General features: G+C 41.7%; 1 protein-coding gene across 1 annotated transcript in view; it reads left to right on the top strand.

Annotated features, from left to right (window-relative positions):
- Positions 1–22,309, top strand: part of MYO5A (myosin VA) — a 98,127-nt gene that overhangs the window by 15,570 nt on the left and 60,248 nt on the right. Inside the window, exons 2-4 of the mRNA XM_054273122.1 lie at positions 5,280–5,390; positions 6,433–6,604; positions 11,470–11,614. Of these exons, the coding sequence (XP_054129097.1) occupies positions 5,280–5,390; positions 6,433–6,604; positions 11,470–11,614 (428 nt within the window). The remainder of the gene's footprint in view (positions 1–5,279; positions 5,391–6,432; positions 6,605–11,469; positions 11,615–22,309) is intronic.

The raw sequence follows: 22,309 nt of genomic DNA, 5'->3' as shown, positions 1-22,309 counted from the left end.
ATGGTGTCTCTCTGATGCAGACATAAACGAGCTGCTTTATTCCTGCCCAGACCCGAGGTCCTCCTTGAAAGAGTGGGGAATGTGTCTCCTATTTCTTTTCATGGTGAGCATGTGAAAGACTGTGGTTTTTGAGGCTGTCTGTAAATAAAAAAAGAGATGATCCCTGCTGGAGTGAAAATCATACCAGTTCCCTTGTATGTGTAGGTCCTGCTGAGAAACTTGGGACAGCTTTCTCTGAGCTGAAATTTCCTTTTTCCTTCTAGGATGTAGCTCATTTAACGAACTCTTCCAGCTGTTAGGCACAGAGCAGTTGAGCTGGGAAGATAGCTGTATCTCCTCCTTGTGTGCTTGTGGTTGTGCAATGGAGGTACAGAACTATTTGCCTGCTGCTGAGACTGCTGAGCTGCCTGCATTGCTAATTCTGTTCTGTCAGCAATGGCAATTAGTGCTTCAAGAGGTTAATAGCTCAGGAGAGAGGCTTTGTGAGTCAGATGGTCTCATTTGATAGATAATTGTTATAGTCTGCTGATTTCTTCATGTGATCTAAGATGAAATCACGAGGTATGACAGAATACTGTGATTTTCTATTTGATTTTCTCATTATGTAAAGTTGTAGTAATCCAGCCAACCTTCTGACCCACCAGTGAGACCTGGAAACTTCTGTGTTTGTTTTCTGCTGTGAACTCTTTCAGAGTTGCTTTATAGGTGTCTGTAAACTATTGCCCAGCTTGTCCCTCCTTGAACCAAGTACAGCACTCCACACTTGCAGGGAATTTTGGAGATGCTGTTTCTTTATGTGAGGCTGAGGCTGGAAGAGAGTCTGGGCAGGAAACTGAGATCTGAAATAGTCCTGTCATTATGCATTTAATTATTTATTTTTCTCCTGAGTTCCAGGACATCTCCTTGGTATCCCTTCTGTTTTATTGTGGCTTTCAGACTGGTTGGGGCTCAGAGGTGTCCTGGAGATGCTCTTTGCTGTGGGGTGGGAGGATGTTGTAGGGTGCTGTGTGTGCTCCCCAGCCTCTGCCATCCTGCCCCTCCAGTGACCAGTGCTGAGCCACAATCACCCCCACTGAAGGAGGATAGCAAATCTCATTTATTTGAGCCAAATCAGTACTGAAATATAAGGTGCAAGTGACACCAGTGGTAAACTTGGGCTGACATGAAAGGTCAAGCATTATTTATCTAAAATTTTATTTCATGCTCTTTCCTGCAGTAAGTCATACTTGTATCTCCCCTGTCAGAAGTTTTATTTTGGTGGTGCAAAATTTGCCTTGAACTCCCAAGAAGAGTAATGTATTCATGGATCATAATTAGGATGATTGAACTAAAATTAATCTGATTCTTGCTGTAATTTATATTGTCATTTCAGTACTAGAATTTTAGACAGCACAGTCATTTTTAAACTAGAATTTCCTTCCCTTTTTAGAAGGCTGATTTGTAAATCAGTGGCTCTAGAATTTTATCTTATTTTAGCATTATTCTAATGTAATCATAAACCCTATTTTTATATACTAGTAAGTAAAGAGGGATGAATAGCAGATATCAGAGTAAGGTATTTCCCAAGAGAGGCCCTTGGTCCTGTTTCCACCAGTGTTGGTGCTTTGTTTTTCTCTGTAGGGTTGGAGCCCAGTAAAGGCCAGGCAGCAATGGAATTTTAGTATCAACTGATTATATAAAAGCATGAAAATCTGATTTTGCAAAACATTCTGCTCAGTTAATGAGGTGAGAATGTTGAGAAATGATTCAGTACTTATAATTAGGAACATCTCTCTCTTTCCTCCCACCCATTCCTTTTACCAGGTGTTTTCTTTGGCAGGGATTTAGGGCTAGGCACTGGTGCTGGAGATGAAAAGCTGCAGCCTGGTGCTCATAGGATGGCTTCAGTATCTGTAGGGCTGTGTCATGGAAGGTTCTGCTGTCTGTAGTGGCTCAGTTTCTATGGTGATCTGTTTTCTGCTTTCTCCTTCCCTTCTCTAGATGTACAGTTTTAGCTGGATAAATTAAAGATGCCTGTTCCATGCTGCCACAGATTGCAGAGTTAGGAACTGCTACCCAGCATTTGGTGCTTCAGGTTATCAGCATTTGTCTGTCAGGCTGCTGCCTTTCTTAGGTCAGGAAACTCTGCTTTGTGTAGCCTGAAGGAATGCAGCCTGCTGATTCCTTCTGCTAGACAGCATTTAAAGGCTTTCCTCTTCCACATTGACTTTGCTTTCTCTTAATTCCTTGGAAGGAATATCCTATCAGAAATATTGGGGGTGGGAAAGTTCTGCTGCATCTTGGGGGTGGAACCTGGTCACAGTGTGGAATGCACTCAGTCTTCAGCTGTGTCTGAGGCTGGAGCATTTTTGTTAAACTGAAAAACTTACCTGATTTCTGACAGGGTTTTGGATTTTAGCTTTTTATTTTGGTGTTTTGGTTTTTTTTTAATAAAAGAATTTTGAGAACAGGTGTATTGTGCTGTGTTTGAATATATGGATCTTATGAATTATTGATTTTAGGATTTGAAATTGTGATTTGAAATTACTATTATATGAAATCATGAGTATGATTTCTGAAGTTTTACAAAGTGTCTTTTGTTTCAAACAAAGTGGAAAGGAAAGAAAACGTTGTTCCTTAGCCTGCTACTTGACTTTAATATGCCACCTGTACTGTCAAGTCCTGTTTAATTTTGGACTTATAGTTTGTGGGTTTGTGCTTGTATTACACAGACACTTGTTAGCACAAACCTTCATTTCACCCCAGAGTTCCTTGCCTTGTGGATTGGGGATCCAGAAGGGCTGAAAGCAGCTTGCCCAAGTGCCCAAACCCTGCCTTCTGCTGCTGTTTGCTCTGTGGTTACACAGTGCTCTGTGACTGGCAGCAGCACACTCTGAGTAATTGTTTTGGGCATCTTCTGTTTTTCAAATCTTTTATCTCCTGGGGAGTAGGGAAAAGATTATATAATTAATAAAGTAAGGTAGCACTTCTGCACTGAGAACATTAGCAAATACATATGAAACTAACAAAACACAAAGAAAAAAATAAGCCACACAAGCACAAATTGACTACAAAGAGCAGAGCTCCTTGTCTGTGTATAAAGTGGATTCTTAGGGCTGGCAGTAACACCCAGTGGTGATGGAGAAAGGCCAGGTGTGGGAGCATGATATACTCTGTAATGGGAATGATGAAAGTGAGCTGTTATTTATTTATTTCATTCTTTCTCCTTTCTCTTGGTTTATGTGTGTGGGCACAAGCTGTGCAGGAGCTCTGGGGGTGAAGGCACTGCTTTGCCATGTGCTGAGGGTAAAACCATTGGTTTAGGCTGTTGTAAATTCCCCATGTGCAGTGTTCCTAAGGATCATCACAGGTATGGGAAACAAGTTGTTTCCTGAAGTCAGCAGGCAGAACTTCCCAAGGGTTTTTCCTGGGAAGGCAGTTGGAAGCACAGAGAGAAGAAGAGAAAACAATTCTTATCTCTAGTCTCTGCTCCTGTTTTTGCACACGTGGAATGTGTTATGGAGATGTTTACCCAAAGTGATTTGTTAATTTGACACAGGTGAAAGTTGTTTTGAGTGATTAACCAATCACTCAAAGCTGTGTGTGTCTGGAGACAGTCACAGGTTTTTCCTTAGCATAGTTTTAATATAGTATTAATGTAATATAGTATATAATATTAATGTAATATAGTGTAAGTTTTTAATTATAAAATGTAACTATAATTGTATATTAATATAGAAAACATACTATATAATTATATTGACTATTTTATTAATAAATAATGATAATATATTACATTATATATAAAATATAGATATATTTTTATTTAGAAAATATAGATAAAATTTTATTGTACTTTTTATTATACTTTTTATTATGAAATATATTTTTAGTATAAATTCCTTTAATATGACAATTGTTCCTCCTTATGAATGTTTGCCATGTGGGGGACACCCTGATATCATAGTCCTGCTGCTCAACACATTTTATCATGCTCTCTTATACAAAAAGAAAGCAATATGAAATTTTTCATCAAGTTTTTCAGAAAATGCCTAGCAGAAACAAGCAGTTCCTATTTTTCTATTTTCCAGTGGGAAAACTGGGTTAATAAGAGGGGAAAAAACCCTTCAGCACTCTTTGAGGCAGAGGAAGCTGTACACAAAGAAGTTGGTGTAAGATTAGTTGGTGAAGCTGCATGACCAAATGCAGTTTTCTCTGCCATCAAATGCTTTGACAAATATAGTTATTAAAACATAGTTATTTTGAAATAAGTTAGTGGAGTGAGAGTGTTTTGCAATGTTGTGCATGAATGCACCTCCAGAGCCAAGAAGCTGCTTGGTTTGCTCAGGTGTGGCTGTGGAATGATCCCAGTGCTCTCCAGGCATAGCAGGAGCATTGCTTCAGGAACCTGAACATATTAAAAATGTCTCAGCCTTTTCCTTGTCCTACTCAAGAGCTGTGTTCCTGTGTGTGTATTTGCATGTTCATGGGACTCTGTAAGTGACCAGCTGGTTTCCAGTTTTCCATACATCTTTAATTGATTCTTGAATATGAGGTAACAATTGTATCTTCACTCTTTGGAAAGTATGAATATGCTTGCTGGTTTTGAAAACAAATAGTGTGTTTGCACTGTGTCACTTTTATGAATAAAGTTTGGATGAAAATGGTCATTAATAGCAATCTGCTTTGTTGATGGGTTTTTTCCTTATATCTGGAGGACGTTTCAACTAAATCTTTCAGGTTTTTTTCTTTTGGCATTCTGAATATAATAAATTTTAATCTAGCCATGTTGGTAACTACAAAGGAAGAGCTTTTAACACTTGGTCAGGCAGCTTTGCCTAAATTAACACAGATGGGTTGAAGTATTCTCTTTGGGGAAAAAGACAACAAAAATGGCTCTATGATATTATGCTACAAATGCATTTAGAACCTACTTAAAAGAGTTACTCCAAGTAATCTTTTTGGATAGCCAAATTTTTGATCTTTCTGGAAATGCTGATTTATTTTTTTTTTTACTTTGTAGATTTTCAGCATTCAGTGTGTATCTGGGAATACCTTCTGCATGGAAAATGCCTTTTTCTCTCTGTGTAGGCAATAAAATTATGCTTGTGCAGCCATTTATCAATAGAACAAGTTATTCACCTCAGATGTACTAATTAACTTGCCTCTTGCTTAAGGCGTTGTCTGTTAAACATGTATTTAAAAAAACACAAAAATATTTTTAGTGTCATTCATTTCAATGATTTAACCATAGTTCAACCAAAGCTCACAGATCTTTTGCTGTTGTTTTTGTTCTGCAGTATGCCAGGGTCTGGATCCCTGATCCAGAGGAGGTGTGGAAGTCAGCAGAACTCCTCAAAGATTATAAACCTGGAGATAAAGTCCTTCAGCTTCGGCTGGAAGAGGGCAAGGTGAGTCTGTGTATGGTTTGTAGGCTGATAGTTCTTGTTCTCAACCAGAGTCTGACCTTTCTATTGCAGGAAGCTCTGCTGTCACAATATATCTGTATTTACATGTGCGCAGTTGGTTTTGTCCGCTCACTTTCTGCAGCATTTTTTGGTGTGATAAATTTTACTGTTTAGTTACAAAAATCAATTCTGCCTTGTTTTTAAAATAAGTTAAAAAGCAGTTGCTTTTATCCACCGCCTGTTATGCTCAGTTGCATCGTCATCTTTTTCTACTTGTGCCATTAAACATATAGCCCTGGTTTGCTATTCCAGGGAGACAGGGTTGCTAGGAGAACAGTGTTGCAGGGAAATAACTGTGACTTTTAAGTTGAACATAACCAGCAGAAAATTAATAAAGATAAAAAAGGATTAAGGGCATTACAAAGAAGATGCTGTGTGCTGTGTTGAGAAATGATGACATGTCCATGTACAGCTCACATCCTTTGAGTTGTTTTTTTTTTTATGAAAATAGCAGGTAAATAAAGTGATTTTTAGATCTAGAGACAGATGCAATTAGAACATCTATATTAGAGATTAATTTATATCTGAAAAAAGTTCTAAGCAGCATTTTTTTCAGTGTTTGTGTTCTTCATGGTCTTCTGCCAGCATTCCCATGTTGTGTTACTGTGTATGAAGCTGGCTATGATAGATTGGTGAAAATCTTCTTCTTCTGCCTGTTCCACTCAAGAGGAAAACAATAGGGAAAAGCTGGTTAGATTTATGATATAGTGTATTTTGGTTTATTTAATAAAAAGCTATGGCAGCAAAAGCATGGGGTTTGCTTAAATAATAGTCTGAAAAGGTAGTGTCTCTATACAGTTGTACATATAGAAAACCCCTTTGGGAAGTTGCAAATGACATTTTTGCAGAAAGTCTGCTACCTCAAATCACCAGAGAACTGAAATTGTGCCTTGTGGTTTTTCACCTTGTCATGTTTTGGTGGGAGGAGCAGCTGGAGGAGCTGGGTGAGGGAAGCAGCTCTCTGAGGTGTCCTTGTGGTTTGCAGGACCTAGAGTACAGCCTCGACCCCAAGACCAAGGAGCTGCCCCCCCTGAGGAACCCCGACATCCTGGTTGGTGAGAACGACCTGACAGCCCTGAGCTACCTGCACGAGCCTGCTGTCCTGCACAACCTCAAAGTCCGCTTCATCGACTCCAAACTCATCTACACCTACTGTGGCAAGTACTGCCTTTCACACCCAGCCTTGCAGAGACTGCCCTGGGCAGCAAGGGCGAAGCTGTCTGTCCATGTCTGCCTTTAATTTAAAGTCATTTAGTGATGGGAGATGCTGGACTGTTCTTAGGGAAATCACTGTGGTCATTAATGGACTGGAGAATATTGAGGTTCAGAGAAGATTGCCTTCACTGTGTGTTGCTCTAGCTCCCCACTGGAATCTGTTTAAAAAATGTGTATTCAGCAGTTCTTGCTCTGCAGTGGGATTCCTGTGTGGTTGGTGTTCTCTGTAGGCTTGCTCAGGCTGGGCTGGGTGGGAGGAGGATAACATGCTGCAGATGCAGGAGCTGGCCTTGCTCTTGCGTGGATTTGTTGCCTACCTCTGCACTGAGCTCCTCCATCTCTTTTAGAAGACATCAATTTCTTTTCTTTTCTTTTTCATGTTTTGCAATCTGGGCAACTACAGAAGTGAATTTGTTCACGAGCCCAGGCTTGTCTTATCACAGTTACAATTGATCTTGGTTTTAAAAAAAACCATTTAACTCACAGCAGAGGTTTCCTAAACTTGTAATTGCCTGTGGTATTTTCAGATGGCCAGAATGGAGGAAAAATACTTAAATAATCACTTTGTCATAAGTGCAAAATTGCAACTGAATGGTCTGTGTTAAAAATAAGCATTGTGAGGTAGTTCAGGCTTGAAATTTAGATCTGATGCTTCTGGGCTTTTTTTTTTCCTATGTGTGCATATGTTCCTTTTAAATCTCAGTGTTTAGTCAAACTACACTGCTAGCTTTTAACATAACTTTTCCATAAGGCAGGCAACACATTAAACATGTTGTGATGGACAGACAGAGGCATTAACATCCTGCCACAGTTTGCTCGCTCTGGCTGCTCCTGATCTGCAGATGCTCAGCAGGGCACATCTGCTCAGTGCTGCTCTCAGCAGTGACCAGAGCACAGGGGGCTGGACCAGACATTGCCACCCCCTGCTTGCAGCCAGACCTCGCTCCCATGGGAGGGGGAGATGATTCACACCACATCTCATCCAGCCATGCAGAGCACAGAATAATTCGGGTTGGAAGAGACCTCTGGAAGTCTTCAGTGAAGCTTCCTACTTGAAACAAGTCTGGCTAGATCAGGTTGCTCAAGTATCTGTGTGTTTGAGTATCTCCTCTCTGGGCAGCCCCTGCTGAGGCTGCATTGTGGTCCCAGCACAGGGAAGCCACCCCAGCTCCCCCATGGGACACAGACATGATCTGTGGTTCTCTCCCAAGTGCCCCCCTGGCAAAGCTCTTGTGTGAAAGGGCTTTTGTGCAGCTGGAGCCTCATGGCCTGAGCTTGTAAGGGCTTTTCAGTCTCAGTTTCATGGTCCCCTAACACCACCATGCCCCCTCCCACCAGCCTGTCTGGGCTGTGTCCTGCAGACAGGCTCTGTGTTGAGCAGCGTTTCAGAGGCTTTCAAAAAGAATGTGCTGTCTGTTGGTTGTGTTTCCCTGTGTTTGGGAAAACATGAAAAAGGTGCATTTCAAGTATTCCCCAGCGGTAGTTGTGGTTTTGGCTGGTTTGATCATTTCTCCTGGGCTGGGAGGAGGAGCTCCTTTAGCTCTCCATGCTTGGTCTGCCAGAGGGCCTGGCATGGCAGAGCTGGGGCAGCTGGTTTTGCTTCCAAACAGGACCCAGGTGGTTGTGGGAGCTGCTTGGGTGTTTGTCAGGAGTGAGTGGAGCCAGCAGTGTGGGGCTCCTGGTGCTCAGAGGGAAGGAGGTGCTGGAGGCTCAGCACTGCTGAGGAATGTGGGGTGCAGTGCTTGATCCTCTGAGGGTGCAGGCAAGGCTGTGCTGTGCTACAGGCTGAGCAAAACAGAGTTGGCAGGTCAGCCCCTGAAATCCTGATCCTTTGGCCACAGCATCACCTTCCAGACTTCTCCATCAGCTGCAGGTTACTGCCCCTCTGCAGAGATCATTGCCTTGGAGCTCAGCCCTGGGGGCTGCATTTGCCTCCTTAATGTGACTCTCACCTCAGCCAGGTCAGTTCAAATAGCCTGTGAGGGTGCTTTGGGCTGACCCAGGTTATGCAGCCCAAAGGAGACTCAAACCACTTCAATCCATCAAGACAATCACAGGAACAGTATTCTCAGCAGTGGAACTGGAACAGGAATGAATGGATGGAGAGTTGTCCAGTGCCCTAGAAATGAATTCAACCGTGCTCAGTGTAATATGTCAAATGGATATTAAATTCTTCAAAATTTCACACTGAAGTAAATTCAAACTTTTAAACAGAAAATCTACTGATTTCTCAATTTCAAGTCAGCCTTTCACCAGCAATTCAGAGGTGATTTATACCTTTGCTTTACTGTTGGAAACATGAAACAAGGCATTAATGAAGGAAGTTGAAAAGTTACAAAGGAAAATTTGAAGATTTATATTGAAAAACTGCTGTGGTGAAAACTCAGTGAATCTTGCTAGTTAGTTCAGGTTAGTAAAATGTACTGCCTTCTATGCAGGAGAGCAAACTTTAATTTAAATTAATGAATTGCTTATGTTTATGTCCAGTTTGGCCACAGATGGGTGAGTGGGTTCAAGGTAAAAGAATTAGATAGGCTGACTTTGAGCATATATAAAGAAGAATGGCACACAGAGTATCCAGAGTTCAACTTAGTGTAATTGTAGGAACAAAACCACACATAAATCTGATTTAGGAAAGGCCATATTTCTTAAAATAGCAATATGATTTAGTGGAGATAGAGAAGTTATATGTAAATTAATCTGGATTATAGCCCTGTGTGGCAGACTGGTTTCAAAGTTCCACAGAAAGCAAATAATTCCTGACTCACTTGTTTTGGTTATTTCCAGATGATAGTTGCTTGTAGATTTTACAGATTGCTACTGAAGTGTTTTAATGTGCTGGAGACTCATCATGGGGCTGCTTGTTGCCATTTCAAGGGTTTATTTTTGCCAGCATAACCAAAGCAGGAGGGAATTGTCAGAAGTCTCACACAGATTTTTGTAATGTCTCTTTGAAGAGACTTGCAGGCCTGAGAGGCTCAGCTTGGTGGTGCGCTGTATTTCACTTTTTATTGCTTTTTCTAAGGGCAGATGTTAAAAATTGACACACAAAATATTCCTTGAGTCCAGTAGTACTGAGGCCACTTCTGTCCCTAACCCCCACTCTGATTTTTTGGTTCATCAGTACAGCATTAGAACTTGGCAGGAATGTTTATGGAGATTTTTCACTGGAGCTCCGGAGTCATTTCGGTGAAGTTGTGGCTGATGGAAAAACACCAATTCTCCTCACATGGGCGTGTCGAGGCATAAAACTTGCTGTGTGTTTGAGGAAATAGATCAAGGCCTCTCAGCTCTCTCCCTAAAACATATCCTCTCGTTTCATGTTTTTGCTATGGTTTGTGCTTGATCTGTAGCTGCATGAAAGGGTTTAAAAATGGGTTGATGCTCCCAGCAGTGCCAGACTGTAGATGCTTTCATTTCCCTTCTCCCAGCTTTTCCATGGAAAATTTCTTAGATAGGCATCACCAGATTGTAATCTGCAGAGAGCTGGGCTCAGCACTGAGGAAGTCTGTATGTGTAAGAGTGAATTTCAGAGTAAATTTAGAAGCAAGTTGAGTGTCATGGAAACGCTTCTGAGGCAGGTTCTTCAGGGATGGATTGTCCAGGCAGGCTTGGTGCAGTCACTGTGCAGCTGCATTGCCACTCTTAGACACCAAAAGAAGAAATTCTGGTTTTAAAATGTCCACAGTTAAAATTAGAGGGTTTGTTTTTTTCGCCTTATCACCTTGTCCAGGGGGCACAGTGTGCCTGTCACAGCTGGCTCTCACTGGTCAGTGCTTCCACCCCTGCACAGAGCAAATAAACTTTCCCTACCTGTTGTAAATGCTGCAGGAGAGAAAGTTATAAGGAAGCTTTGTCAGATAATCCCTGTGGGTAGAGCAATCCTCATTTCTCATGAAAAAGAGGATTGTCTCAAAAACATTTGAGGTCTCACTGTTTGTGGCAAGGAAGTTTGTAAAGAGTAAGACTGAAGTTTTCCTGTGCAGGGAGAGTTAAAGAATGGCATGAATTTAGAAGGGCTGTAGTGATGAGTTGTATTAAAAAACCAGATACGTGTTTAATTGATGGGGAAAAACTAGGAAATGGGAGGTGTGAGTACAAGCTCAGCTATATCAGATGAGGATGTTCTAGTGCCTTCTAGGGCTATAATTGCCTAATTTCCTGACTGGGTGCTGCTTTGTGTCAGCCCTGTGAAATACATCTACTGTTTGGTTTTTTCATTCCATTGACCAGGTGGTTGTCCTGCCTGATTGGCAGAGGTGCCTGGAATCCAAATTACACTGTACATTGTTGCTTATTACAAAAACTGAAGATTTCACTCTTTCACAACAGCTGGAGGGTTAACACGCTGCACATACCCAAACTGGCAGGCAGTGAGGGCACCCAGCAGTTACACTTCACAAATTACAGTGTCACTGGTAATTCAGAGTAAAACACAGGGAAATAAACCACAGGGAAATACAATGCACAGTCATTGGTTTACTGCACTGAACAAGCAGTATTTCAAGTCTGCACATTCTGAATCTGTTTGAATTGTGTATGCTAGCTTTAGAAAAGGCAGCTAGAAAAGGTAAAAAGTTGTCCCTGATGTGTTTACCAAAGCAGGGTGGAAGTAAACTCATGGCACTTTGTATGTGCAGAACTTTATTCAGAATAAATATCAGTTGAAGTCAGTAATATCAGATCCTTGTTCCTTAACATTTTAGAAAGATTAGAACAATACTTGATATTAAAACCATTTTTGCTAGGATTTTTTTTTTTTTTGAAACAACTATTATTAATTCTTTTTGTTTAATTTCCTTTGCAGGTATTGTTTTAGTGGCCATAAATCCTTATGAACAACTGCCTATCTATGGAGAAGACATCATCAATGCCTACAGTGGCCAGAACATGGGGGATATGGACCCACACATCTTTGCAGTGGCTGAGGAGGCATACAAGCAGATGGCCAGGTTTGTAGACCAGAGTCTTGAAGTCACTGTTTTTCTGAGAGCAATAAAACAAAGTTTCTGGCTGATGCTCTTCTCTTTAATTTATAGCTTGTGAAATATTTTGCAATGTCTGTCTTTTATCCAGTGTTTTAGTACATTTCACAAGGGGAAGAGTTGCTTAAGTTAATGAACAGTAAAGCTTTATAAATGCTGTGGAGATCATGGCCACTGACACTTAGCAGGAATTACCACGGATTTTGTCAGTATTCAGGTCTAAAATTAGCCCTGTGCTTTATATGATTGGTTTTTTTTAAATTTGATTACCAAAATAAAGAGATTTTTTAGTTGTCAGTGGATTATTAGAGAGAAAAGGGCCAGGTTCTCAGCTGTTTTGTGCTTGTGTGTGATACTGACAAGAGAAAAGAAATCACAGGGCTTATGAGTGCTATTATAGGCTCCTGGCTGTGTCAGTAATGTCCCGTAATGTCCCAGCTATGTAATCTGTCTGTGGCTGTTGTTGACTGGAATTAAGAGGGAGCAGAGGGAGGATTGCAAAGAGTGCCTGGAAACTGAGTCTCCAAGGACACTGCAACAGCTGTGCAGGAAATCCTCATTCTGTTGGATGTTGCATCAAAATGAGCTTGTCACCCAAGGGCAGTGGTTAGCAGGAACTTCTTCCCCTTGGCCCCAAGGGCCTGAAGTTAGGGGAGCTGTTGAAATATTTCATTTGAAATATTGCATTTCTAGGAAAAAGGTCTTTTGGGCTACTGTGTGCTCTTTTGTTAGCAGGATGCTCCTGCTATCCTCACTGGTTAGCTTCAAGCTCTTGCTATAGTTTTCCTTGTTGGCAATACAGCTCATGATCAAATTAATCACGTAAAACAGTGAAAGATCTCTGGATTATTTGTGGTGGCCCTTAAGCTATGCTGCAGGTGAGAGAGGCAAGTGGGGAGTGGGTTGAAAATTATAAAATCTTCATGTTTGAAGTCAGCTATCCATTCATTTAATAGTCTTAAGAACTAGACTAGTGGATGGATAGAATGGATAAAATGAATGGAATGGATAAAGTGTTTGTCACATGCACGTCTGAATACAGTGATGTGCAATACCCAGGTAATAGATAATTTCAAAAGAAAACAGTTCAGTGCAACATTTCATGACTTAGGGTAATTGCAAAAGAGCCAGTGTTTCACAAATACCCTTGTCTTGGTTTAACTCCAGCCAGCAGCTCACTACCATGCAGCCACTTCCTCCCTCCCTCCCTCCCTCCCTGGGATGGGGAAGAGAAACTCATGGGTTGAGATAAGAGCAGGTTAATAATCAAAATAAAGTAAAATAATATAAAATAATAGCAACAACAGTACAAGCAATGAAAAGGAAAGAGAGAAAGAGGCTAAGACCCAAGAAAAAGAAGTGATGCACAGTAAAATTGCTCCCCAGCTGCTGACCAATGCCCAGCCATTCCCCAGGCAGCCATCAGCCCCAGTGTGTATCCTGGGCATGATGTTCCTGGGTGTGGAAAATGCCCTGGCCAGGTGGGCTCAGCTGTCCTGGCTGTGCTCCCTCCCAGCTCCCTGTGCACCTGCTCAGAGGCTCTGACCAGCCCCTGGCTGCAGGTGAGCACTCTCAGCACCAGCCCAGGTGTCACTGTGCTGTCAGTGTTATTCCACATCTCCAAAGTGCAGCACTGCACCAGCTGCCAGGAAGAAATTTGCCTCTATTCTAGCTGAAACCAGGACAGCTCTACACCCACACTGTTGAATGGCAGAGATATCTGCCTTACTTCCTTTCTGCTCAGAAATAGATCTATAATCTGGTGTGGAAATACAAAGGCAAAACTGTGTGTTACGATAGTCGCATCTTCTGCATGTCTCCTTCCTCACTGGTGTTTTAAACAGACTTGGTTCTCAAGTCCCTCTGAAAGCTGTACAAAATAAACCTTTATTAGCTTTATTTTGTGTCTGAGGTTTGGTACAGTGGTCTGAAATTATAGTCAGTGATGGCTGTCATCCAAATCCACAGAATTTTTATTCTTAACATTAACCAGGGGAAGTAGGAGGCTGGAGAGGGATCTGTCTGCCCTGGCTGACTCTAACCCTTGACTGGGCTTACCCCCTCCTGGTGCTGATATTGCTGATCCCTGTGCTCTGTGTGCCTGTGCCGTGGCCATGTCTGCCTGCCAGCCCTGCCATTCCCTGCTGCTGGGCAGACTGGGGGGCTGAGATTTTGGCTGGAGTTTCCTCTGTGGCTTTTCCTCCTTGCGTTAATTACCTTCAGCTCTGCTGCAGCCTCTGGCACTTCTGCTGTCCTGAATAACAACAAACAAGAGGTGGTAGGAGTTCCTTTTTGAAACAAATGATGAGAAATTATGTGACTATGGAGATTAGCTTAAATAAGCCTTCTGAGTTGTTTAATTAATTACTTTTTGTTATGTTATAAACAATTTATTATTCTTTTATGACTGACAGTGCTTTCATAGTTGCAAAATGAAATCTGGGCACACAGTGCAACTGAAAAAAAAAATCTCTGCACTGAAGTAACAATTTAATTGTTTTAGCTTTTCAATGTTTATTTCCTTTTTTTCTTGTTTGGGGATTTTTTGGCCTTGTTTTTAAGAACTTTTTCTGTCATTACAACACACCAGTTTTGGTCATTGAATTTAGTTTTCTATTGCTGCTTACAATTACTAAATCCCACCCTTTAACTTCACTGGTGTTTTTTATACTCTGAACAAGTCACCTTTACTTCTGAATTATGAAGTCAGAGAAAAAGAACTCCAGTTTTTCATTTCTACAGCTGACTATTTAAAAATGAAAATCAGATTGTCTGTGATGCTGTATTAACATTTTAATAAGTGCATTGCATATTCATGTGGTAGCTAGTCATATGGCATTAATCTGCATTTATGTGTGTAATTGGTGAGATTTATTTTTCTCTTGTTTCTGATCTTTCCTAACTCAATTTTTAAATGATCACTGGAATAATTAGTCATGATGCTCCTATCCTTAAGGCTTCAGTGAGCTCTTCTAAATATTTACTCCTTAGGTCATCTTGTTAATTTATAATTTAGTGATTTAGAGTTTGTTCTTTCCAGCTTCATTGCTTCATCTGCTGCAGCTGAGAAACTCCATCCGTGTGCACGGTTAACTAAATGATCTCTGGAGCCTTCTTCAGCCAAAGAGAAGCCCCATGGCAGAGATCTGGAAAGCCAGTGATTAAATATTTGCATTGTGCTTTCAGAAAAAATACAGTGCAGAAATGTTGCCCACTGGAGTGACAGGGATGGAGCTCACCTGGCCTGTGCAGAGAAGTGATGCACAGCAATTGCTTGGGGTTGATTGCAGTGCAAAGCAGCACATAAAAATACCTTTGCACACAAAGATTCCTTTGCATGTGGCATTTCCTGCAGAGTGGGAGCCAAGTTATGGGTACGTGCTGCTGGAAGTGCTGGGCCTGTTTGAGCCTCTTTATTTGCTTTTTTTACAGCACTTCTGTCCCCAGTTTCCAGTGCAGGGTTAGTGGGGGGAGCCTGGCTCATCTCTACCCATGGCCAACAGCAAAATCAGTGGGTACTGTCTGCTTGGTGGCTTCTTGTCTTTTTCAGTGCAGGAAAACATGCCCAGCTCTTCAGACCAATCTCATTTTGGATTATTATTTCTTTCCTTTTCCCCTTTCCCTTCTCTTCCTCCCCTGTCATTTGTCTTTGTACCTGTTTCCTTTTCTCTCTCCATCTCGTGCTGCTGCTCTGCCCAGACTGACAGCTTTGTTTCAGACACCTTTGCTCTGCTGTGCCTAAAATAAGCGCTGATCCAGTTTTACAGCTGCACTTAGAGTGTGCTGGGCTTAGGGCTCTGAGTGCTCCATGCTCAGCAGTGACTCTGTTGGTTTGGGTTTGTGAGGGTTTGGAGCAGATCTCCTGCTCTGTCCAAGGACTCTCCATGTGTTAATTTACAGTGGAGGGATCAGGATCATTCTTCTGGGGATGTGTCCATGTGGTTTTTGTGCAGAGAGGTTCTGTAGGTGCAGCTCTGACCAGCTGTGCTTCTGGGGAGAGCTGGGACCTGCCCTCAGGGCTCTGCTCAGCCATGGCAGTGTGCTGTCCATGGATTCCTCACTCCATTGGAGTGAGCATTACAGGCTTGGGGCTGGTTAAGGCAGATGACTGACGTAGAAGGAAGAAAATCATTATTTAAGAATATTATTTTTGTCCCAGAAATAGGAACCTCAATGCCAGCATGTGGGTGTTTGCATATGTTGATTCCTTTGAGCTGCAACGCATGCCACTTTTGTATGTCAGTGTTTCCAAATTGTTAACAAAACCCAAATTCAGTCTTCAGTTACCCCTCTGTGGTAACTATGAAAATTGAAGCAAAGCTTCAGTTGCCAAACATTTTATTTTTTATTTTCAATTGCAACTTCTGTAGGAATCACAACCTTCAGCAGGTGCATCTCATTTTCTCTGTAATATTCCATAGAATATTCAATACATTTTTAACTCTATGGTTTGCAGTAAGATGTTGATGACTATACTCTTGAAACTGTTAAGAATTGCATTAATGTATGAGACTTATGATTATCAGTTCCCTAACACTATTAGGGAAAAATCACTCCTTCACAGAATTCTTTCCCCTGCCTAGTGATGGTATATTGCAGTAATTAAGATAATGTATTTTTTTATCAGCACTTTCTTGGTCTGATTTGTTCCATCCTACTTGTGGTTGATGGCAGATACAGCAAATTCAATTTAATAAATTAACTTTATTTTCTTGTGATTAAGTAGTGAAGTTGTCTAGCATCATTTAAGTTGAAAGTAACCTCTGCAAACAGAATTGCATACTGATGAGATCCATATAAACCTTAATGAATGCCAGCATGGAAAACAACAGTGTTTAAAGCATCAATTTCCAAAGTTTTGCTTTTTCTATTTGGTCAAAGTATGGTGATTTATTTAGTGGTGCTGTGTAGCTTTTTTATTAAATTACCTTTAATAAGCAGGCTACCTCTCTGTTTTGTCAGCTCTTCTGTGTGTGTCTGATGGCTTTCACCTACAGGAAGATATTTTTCTATCACTTTTTGTTCAAAAGGAAGCTTGGTGAGCTGTTGAGTGGGTGTTTTGAAAGCATCTTTACTGACAGTCTCCAGTTATCCCAGGCATCCCAAGATGATATCCTCTTATAAAAATGCACATTTGATCAGCTGCTGCTTTGCTTCTGAGTGTCTGATCTGTGGATACTGTATTTCCCCTGGCAGGAGTCATGGCAGGGATGATTAACAGCCTAAAACAGATCTGAATTTAGTTGTGGAATGAGAGCCTGCTCTGGTGGGTGCTGGACAAGCACACAGTGGCCAAACTCCACTTGTGGCCATGACAGGACTCCTTGAGTTACAGATCTGCCTTGGAAAGAGGTGGCATCTCTGGGCCCCTATGGTTAGATGGAAAGGGAAGAGTTTTCCTTTCTGATGAGATGATTTTGGGGTGGTTTCCTACACTTGGAGCCTGACATTTCATGGTGTTACAGGTACACGATGGCAGATGGGGGAATCGGCCTGGTGTAACCCAAGGGGCTCCTTGCCCAAGCAGTGATTGTTTGGAGGCAGCAGAAGGGTTAAGGGTGCTTGTAGCTGTCAGCTGGAGCTCACATGAGGTGTCCTGCTGGTAGCAATGAGCTTTCCTGAACTGTTGCAGGAGTGACCTCTGCTAATCCCTGGATGCAGCAGTTGCAGAGTGCTGGCTCATCTCTGCACTCTGGAGTGCAATCTGTCATGTGCTGACCTCAGGTCTCCTCGTGTGTGTGTATGTGTTCAGAGATTTTACTGACAATTCATTATCGTCTCACCTTTTGACATTTTTACAGTCAAGAGCTGTGTTTCCTGGATGTAATTATAATGGCAAGTGGTGTGTTTTGTTAATTAAAAAAAAAAAAAAGTACATCTTCTGATTATGAGAGTGTTGCAGAATGTTTTTACCAAGCTGTTGTTGAAGAGAAACCAAGATGCTTAAGAACTTGGGCTGTTTTGGAGTGGTTGAGTTTGCAGCTGGAACAGACTCAGAAGAATTCAGGTTGTGAATTAAAATATTATTTCATCTTTGCTTTGCATGTTTGATGAGCAGATGCCAAAGTTCTTTACTTTGGGAGAGAGAAGGGATCAGCATCATCACTTCCATTTTATAAGTTGGAGCAGGCATGGGGATTGGGAGGGCAGCTTTGGTGAGTTCACCAAGGTGGCAAAAGCAGAGCTTTGAGCCCCTGAATCAGAAATCCTGGTTCTGTGGCTGGTGACTTGGTGACACCAACTTGACAATAAAATATGTGAGGACAGAGTGTGTAACTAACAGTGGAGTTCAGTTCAGTGCTTTCAGTGTACAAAAATGAGCTGCATTTTTCATGCCCCTCCTTTCCTGCAGCATTAAAGGATCTCTGTGCCAGGTATCATCTATTCCTAATAACATTTGCTGTCACTGAGGGTTCCATGTGTTCCAGGCACTTTACAAGCCCTACCAAAGCCTGTCTCCTCTGGTACTGGAGTCTCAATTTCTGCTTGTACAGAAGACAAGGCAGAGGTGGTGTGCTGTGGCCAGGCCTGGATCAGCCCAGGGTTCCTGTCACTGGCCTGTGCTCAGAACATCCTCTCTTCTCCTGCAGCTGAAGATGTCAGTGAGAAATGCTGTTGGGCTTAAAAAAAACGAGTTAAACTGGAAATATATTTAGAAATGAGATTAAAGAACATGGTTTATTGGACTGATGTTTCATGCTTATTAAAAGTGAATGCTTTTAGAAGGAATTAATTAAGAATTAACTGCTTAGTCAGGAGCAATTGTTGTGACTCAGGGTTGCAGCTGAAGAATTCTCTGAATTGTTAATGTGTGGCATCTGTGAAGGCTGGGATGTGTCAGGCCAGAGCATGTTAGATCCAGGCTGTCAGAATAAACCAATGGATGCAGCCTGTGAAGGTGGAACAGGCACAGAAATGTGGCTGCTGTTCTGTGCTTGCTTCTGGGCAAAGCACTTGTAACTCACTTTTTCTTTTGTGATCTTTTGCTCCTTGTCCATCGCGTTGCTACAGAATGGTTCAGAGCCCTTCAGCCTCTGGTAATCATCCTAGCACTTTGCACATTCTGGATGTTTTACAGATGTGAATTCACACAGCAGCCCTTGGAGGGTGGAAAGAATGAATGATGTGTGTCAGGCTGCCCCTTTGGGATGTGCCAGTGCAGGTGAATTTTGGGGCTCTGGCACTGGGAGCACCATGGTGCTGTGGCTCCAAAGGGGAAGGGGCTGTGCCTGCTGCTCAAACTGCACTGCAAGAGGGACACTTAATTGGGAAGTCAAGGGTAAGAGTAGTAGGGGTGAAGGTAGAGCTCCTACCATGTCTGCCTGGTTGCAGAGAAGGTGAGGGAGAGCAGCGCAGCAGCTGCAGAGGAAATGGCAAGGGGTGCTTGTGCAGTGTGGGCTTGAAGCAGTTCGAGAATAAGAGGACAAAGCAGGGGAACTTTTCCATTCTAAGGGGGCCACTAGCCAAATCAGAAACAGGGGATAACAGAATTTATTTAAGGCTGTGAAGAACTTTGAGATTAAATAGTTTATTTGAAAGGTTGATGAAGGGCAAGCTGTTGCCTCCTGCCCTCGATGTGAGAGGTGCCAGGACGGCAGCCCAGAGCTGGCTGCTGCTGCTTCCCATCAGTCCAAGAGCATTAGAAAACTGCTGAATGAATTCTTGTTTGTTTATTTATTTATTTATTGAACAGTTAAATTACTCGTGTTTGAAAAGCAGATCCTGGGTTTGTAGAGTTGCCAGGTTTTATAATGGCTCCTAGCAGATGCTGCCTGCCTGGGCTGGGTTTCAAAGGCCTTTGCACTGGAGGAGTGCAGCTGAGCGTGCACAGCCTTGTTTGCTGCCACACAGCTCTGCCCTTAGGCAAAGGTGAAGCTAAATATATTGCACTGACTCCTGCTAAACCTCCCAGCATTGGTGGGTTTTACAGCTGCCCTTTATTTTAAGATAAGTGGAGAAGCAATTTTGGTCTCCTAGAAAAACAAGTAATTGTAACAGTGGGAGCATCACAGAAAAGTGGAGCACAGCTGCCCAAAAAATTAACCTGGGACCTGCTGTGGCAGGAGACTGGGAGGGCAGCTCTTGAGGAGGGCACAGGCTGGTGAGTCTGCAAGAAAAAGCTAAATCCTTGTATCACTCCAAAGCCACATTGTGTGCTGAAAAGAGTGTCCTGGAAAAATAATGTGGCCATGGTTTGGTTTCAAGTTTATAATCACTGGTAATTTTATGAAACATGATTTATTTCAGCATTTATTGAAATCAGACATATTTAGTGAATTTTCAGATGAGTTGTGCAAAACCTTATTCACCTTATACCATGGATTTGTGTTTCTGATGCTTTATTCTTCTGCCTGCTTTTGCCAGCTGTGCATCCCCTTTCCTGCCCTGGGAGATGCCAGTCCCTGGAGCCTGCTGGGGCTGGGAAGGTCCTTCCTGAATTTCTTAAGGAGTTAATCAAGATTCTTTCTGTGAAGCTCACAAAGCATTCAGTGCTGCAGAGAACTCTTGGCTGTATATTGATACCTGAACTCTGCTGGGTTTCACAAGAAAGGAGTTCAACATTTTTGCTGTGGGCAATTATTCCAAGACTGAATGAGCTGTTTGGAATATGTGCAGTATTAGATGTATTTTTCTATTCTTAGCAGTACTGCTGTTATAGGAATCACAGATCAAAGTTATTTGGGAACACCAATAAGTAACATATATAAAGTTGCAGTGATATTTAGCACTTTCACACTGATTTATTTTAAGTGCATTGGGTAAATTTCATTTATTTTGGCTTTGTTACCAGTACCTCATGGTGAGGGAAATTATCATTATTAAACTGATTTTTTAGCCGTGCTGTCAAAAATCTGTGAATGTTCTGACTGTAGATACTGCAGGTTATTTTGGTCATATGCTGTCACAAATATACAATGGGGATGCTGAGAGATTGATCGCAAAAATAGGATGTTTATTTTGGTCAGAGTTTTGTTTGTACTGCTGGAGACACTAAATCATGTCAGCTGCATATGTGCACATGTATCCTTGAGAGGTTTGGAAATGCTTTAAGGTCTAAAGCATGAAACAGCTTAAACTAAGTTTTTGTTGGTCCTTAGTTAATCCTGTGTCTCTGAGAGTAGCTGCAGCTGATGGAAGAACAGCAAGATTTCAAACCTGCCCACATTTCAGAGCAACTCCCATCTGACCTTTCAGCAATGTTATTAGTTTTTAATTTATTTTCTTGGGTTGGATTTCCTGCTGGCATCATTCAGCTCCAGGATGGAAAGCACTAAGCTCCTCTCTGCCTTTGATGGGCACGATGCACATTGGTGTTGGTGGTACCTGTGTGTGTGTGAGAGAACAGGATCTCTCTCAGGAGTTCCCTGAGTCCCTGGCAGTTTGTCAGGTATTTTCATCATTGAAAATTCACTATTTTAAAAATGTAAGGCAATTTCAGCCTTACAAGTCTGTCTTGTCACCACAGAAGTGCAGTAGAGGAACAGTAGTGATATAAAGATGACCAAACTCTCACTGCTAAATAAAAGCTATTTTTTGTGTACTTGCGTTGAAGCAGGAGGGGATTTCAGTTTTTGAAGATCACAGCATCTTTAGCAACAGTCTGTGCTGTTTTGAGTTAAATAAAAATGAAGTTATCATATGCAATGGGATTGATGCCCTTACCTATAACCCAAACCTGTTATTCCAAAAGAAAAGAGTAAAGCAGCAGCAACTTCACAAGGGGGAGAAAAAAAAGAAAAGCTAGGAGATTAATTAATTAACCTTTTAGCATTGAGGCAGTGAGGAGAGATCATCTCCTGGAGGTGGTGGCCTTTAAATCACCCTGACAAGAAGCTTCCTTAAAAACATCAGCACCTTGGCAGTGTCCTCAAGGTTAACAAACATAAATGATTTAAGATCAAAGGCAGCCTAAGTACTAATGTTCTTCTCATTAAATTGCCCTGTTATTTGCTTTCTTCTTTATATATTAAGAATATTGCACTCTGATCTTTTCTGCCAAGCTCATCTGTGTTGTGATATGGAGACCATTCAGCTTTGAAGTAGTTCATCACAGGCAAGCATTTCCAAGTCCATATCAGAATCTTTCCAAATCAGCTGTTAGTGATACAGTTTGTCCAGGGAGAGATGCTGGTAGCTTGTGTATGAATGGATTGACAGGAGTATTGAGGTTGATGTCAATAATTTCTGTGTTCCTTTTGTTGTCAGTAATTCTGTATTCCTTGTGTTTGTTTTCCCAAGTTGATGTTTGTGTGGGGGGTGTGCTCATATACATGTATTTAACATTATTTGCTGTGGAGTCATGAGTCTGAAAGCCAAGATCAAGTGATACGTCTGATGCATCAACCATGGGAAGCAAAAAAAGCACAAAAAGGTGTTGTGCTTTGATGATTCAAAAAACCTTTGGGCTTCTTTAATCCTCTCTGAAATGCTTATTGATAGAGAGGCTTTTAACTTTCAGTTTTCCTGCTTCAGAGAGAGATTTTCAGTTGGTACAGAGGAAGAAGGTAAACAGAGGTATCTGAAAGGATTTTTTTAGTCTGTATGTCTTGATTATCCTGATCTGTTTGGACAGTTTGCTGTGGAAGTGATGACTTTGAAGCAGTAAGCTATTTTGGGTTTTGTGGGAAGCAGCTTAAGTGGGTGCAATTTTGAATGAAAATT

This window comes from Melozone crissalis, unplaced genomic scaffold (assembly GCF_028551555.1).
Source record: "Melozone crissalis strain CALT ecotype California unplaced genomic scaffold, PUWL_Pcris_2 ptg000014l_1, whole genome shotgun sequence".
NCBI lineage: Eukaryota > Metazoa > Chordata > Aves > Passeriformes > Passerellidae > Melozone > Melozone crissalis.
This window is presented reverse-complemented; position numbering and strand designations above follow the sequence as displayed.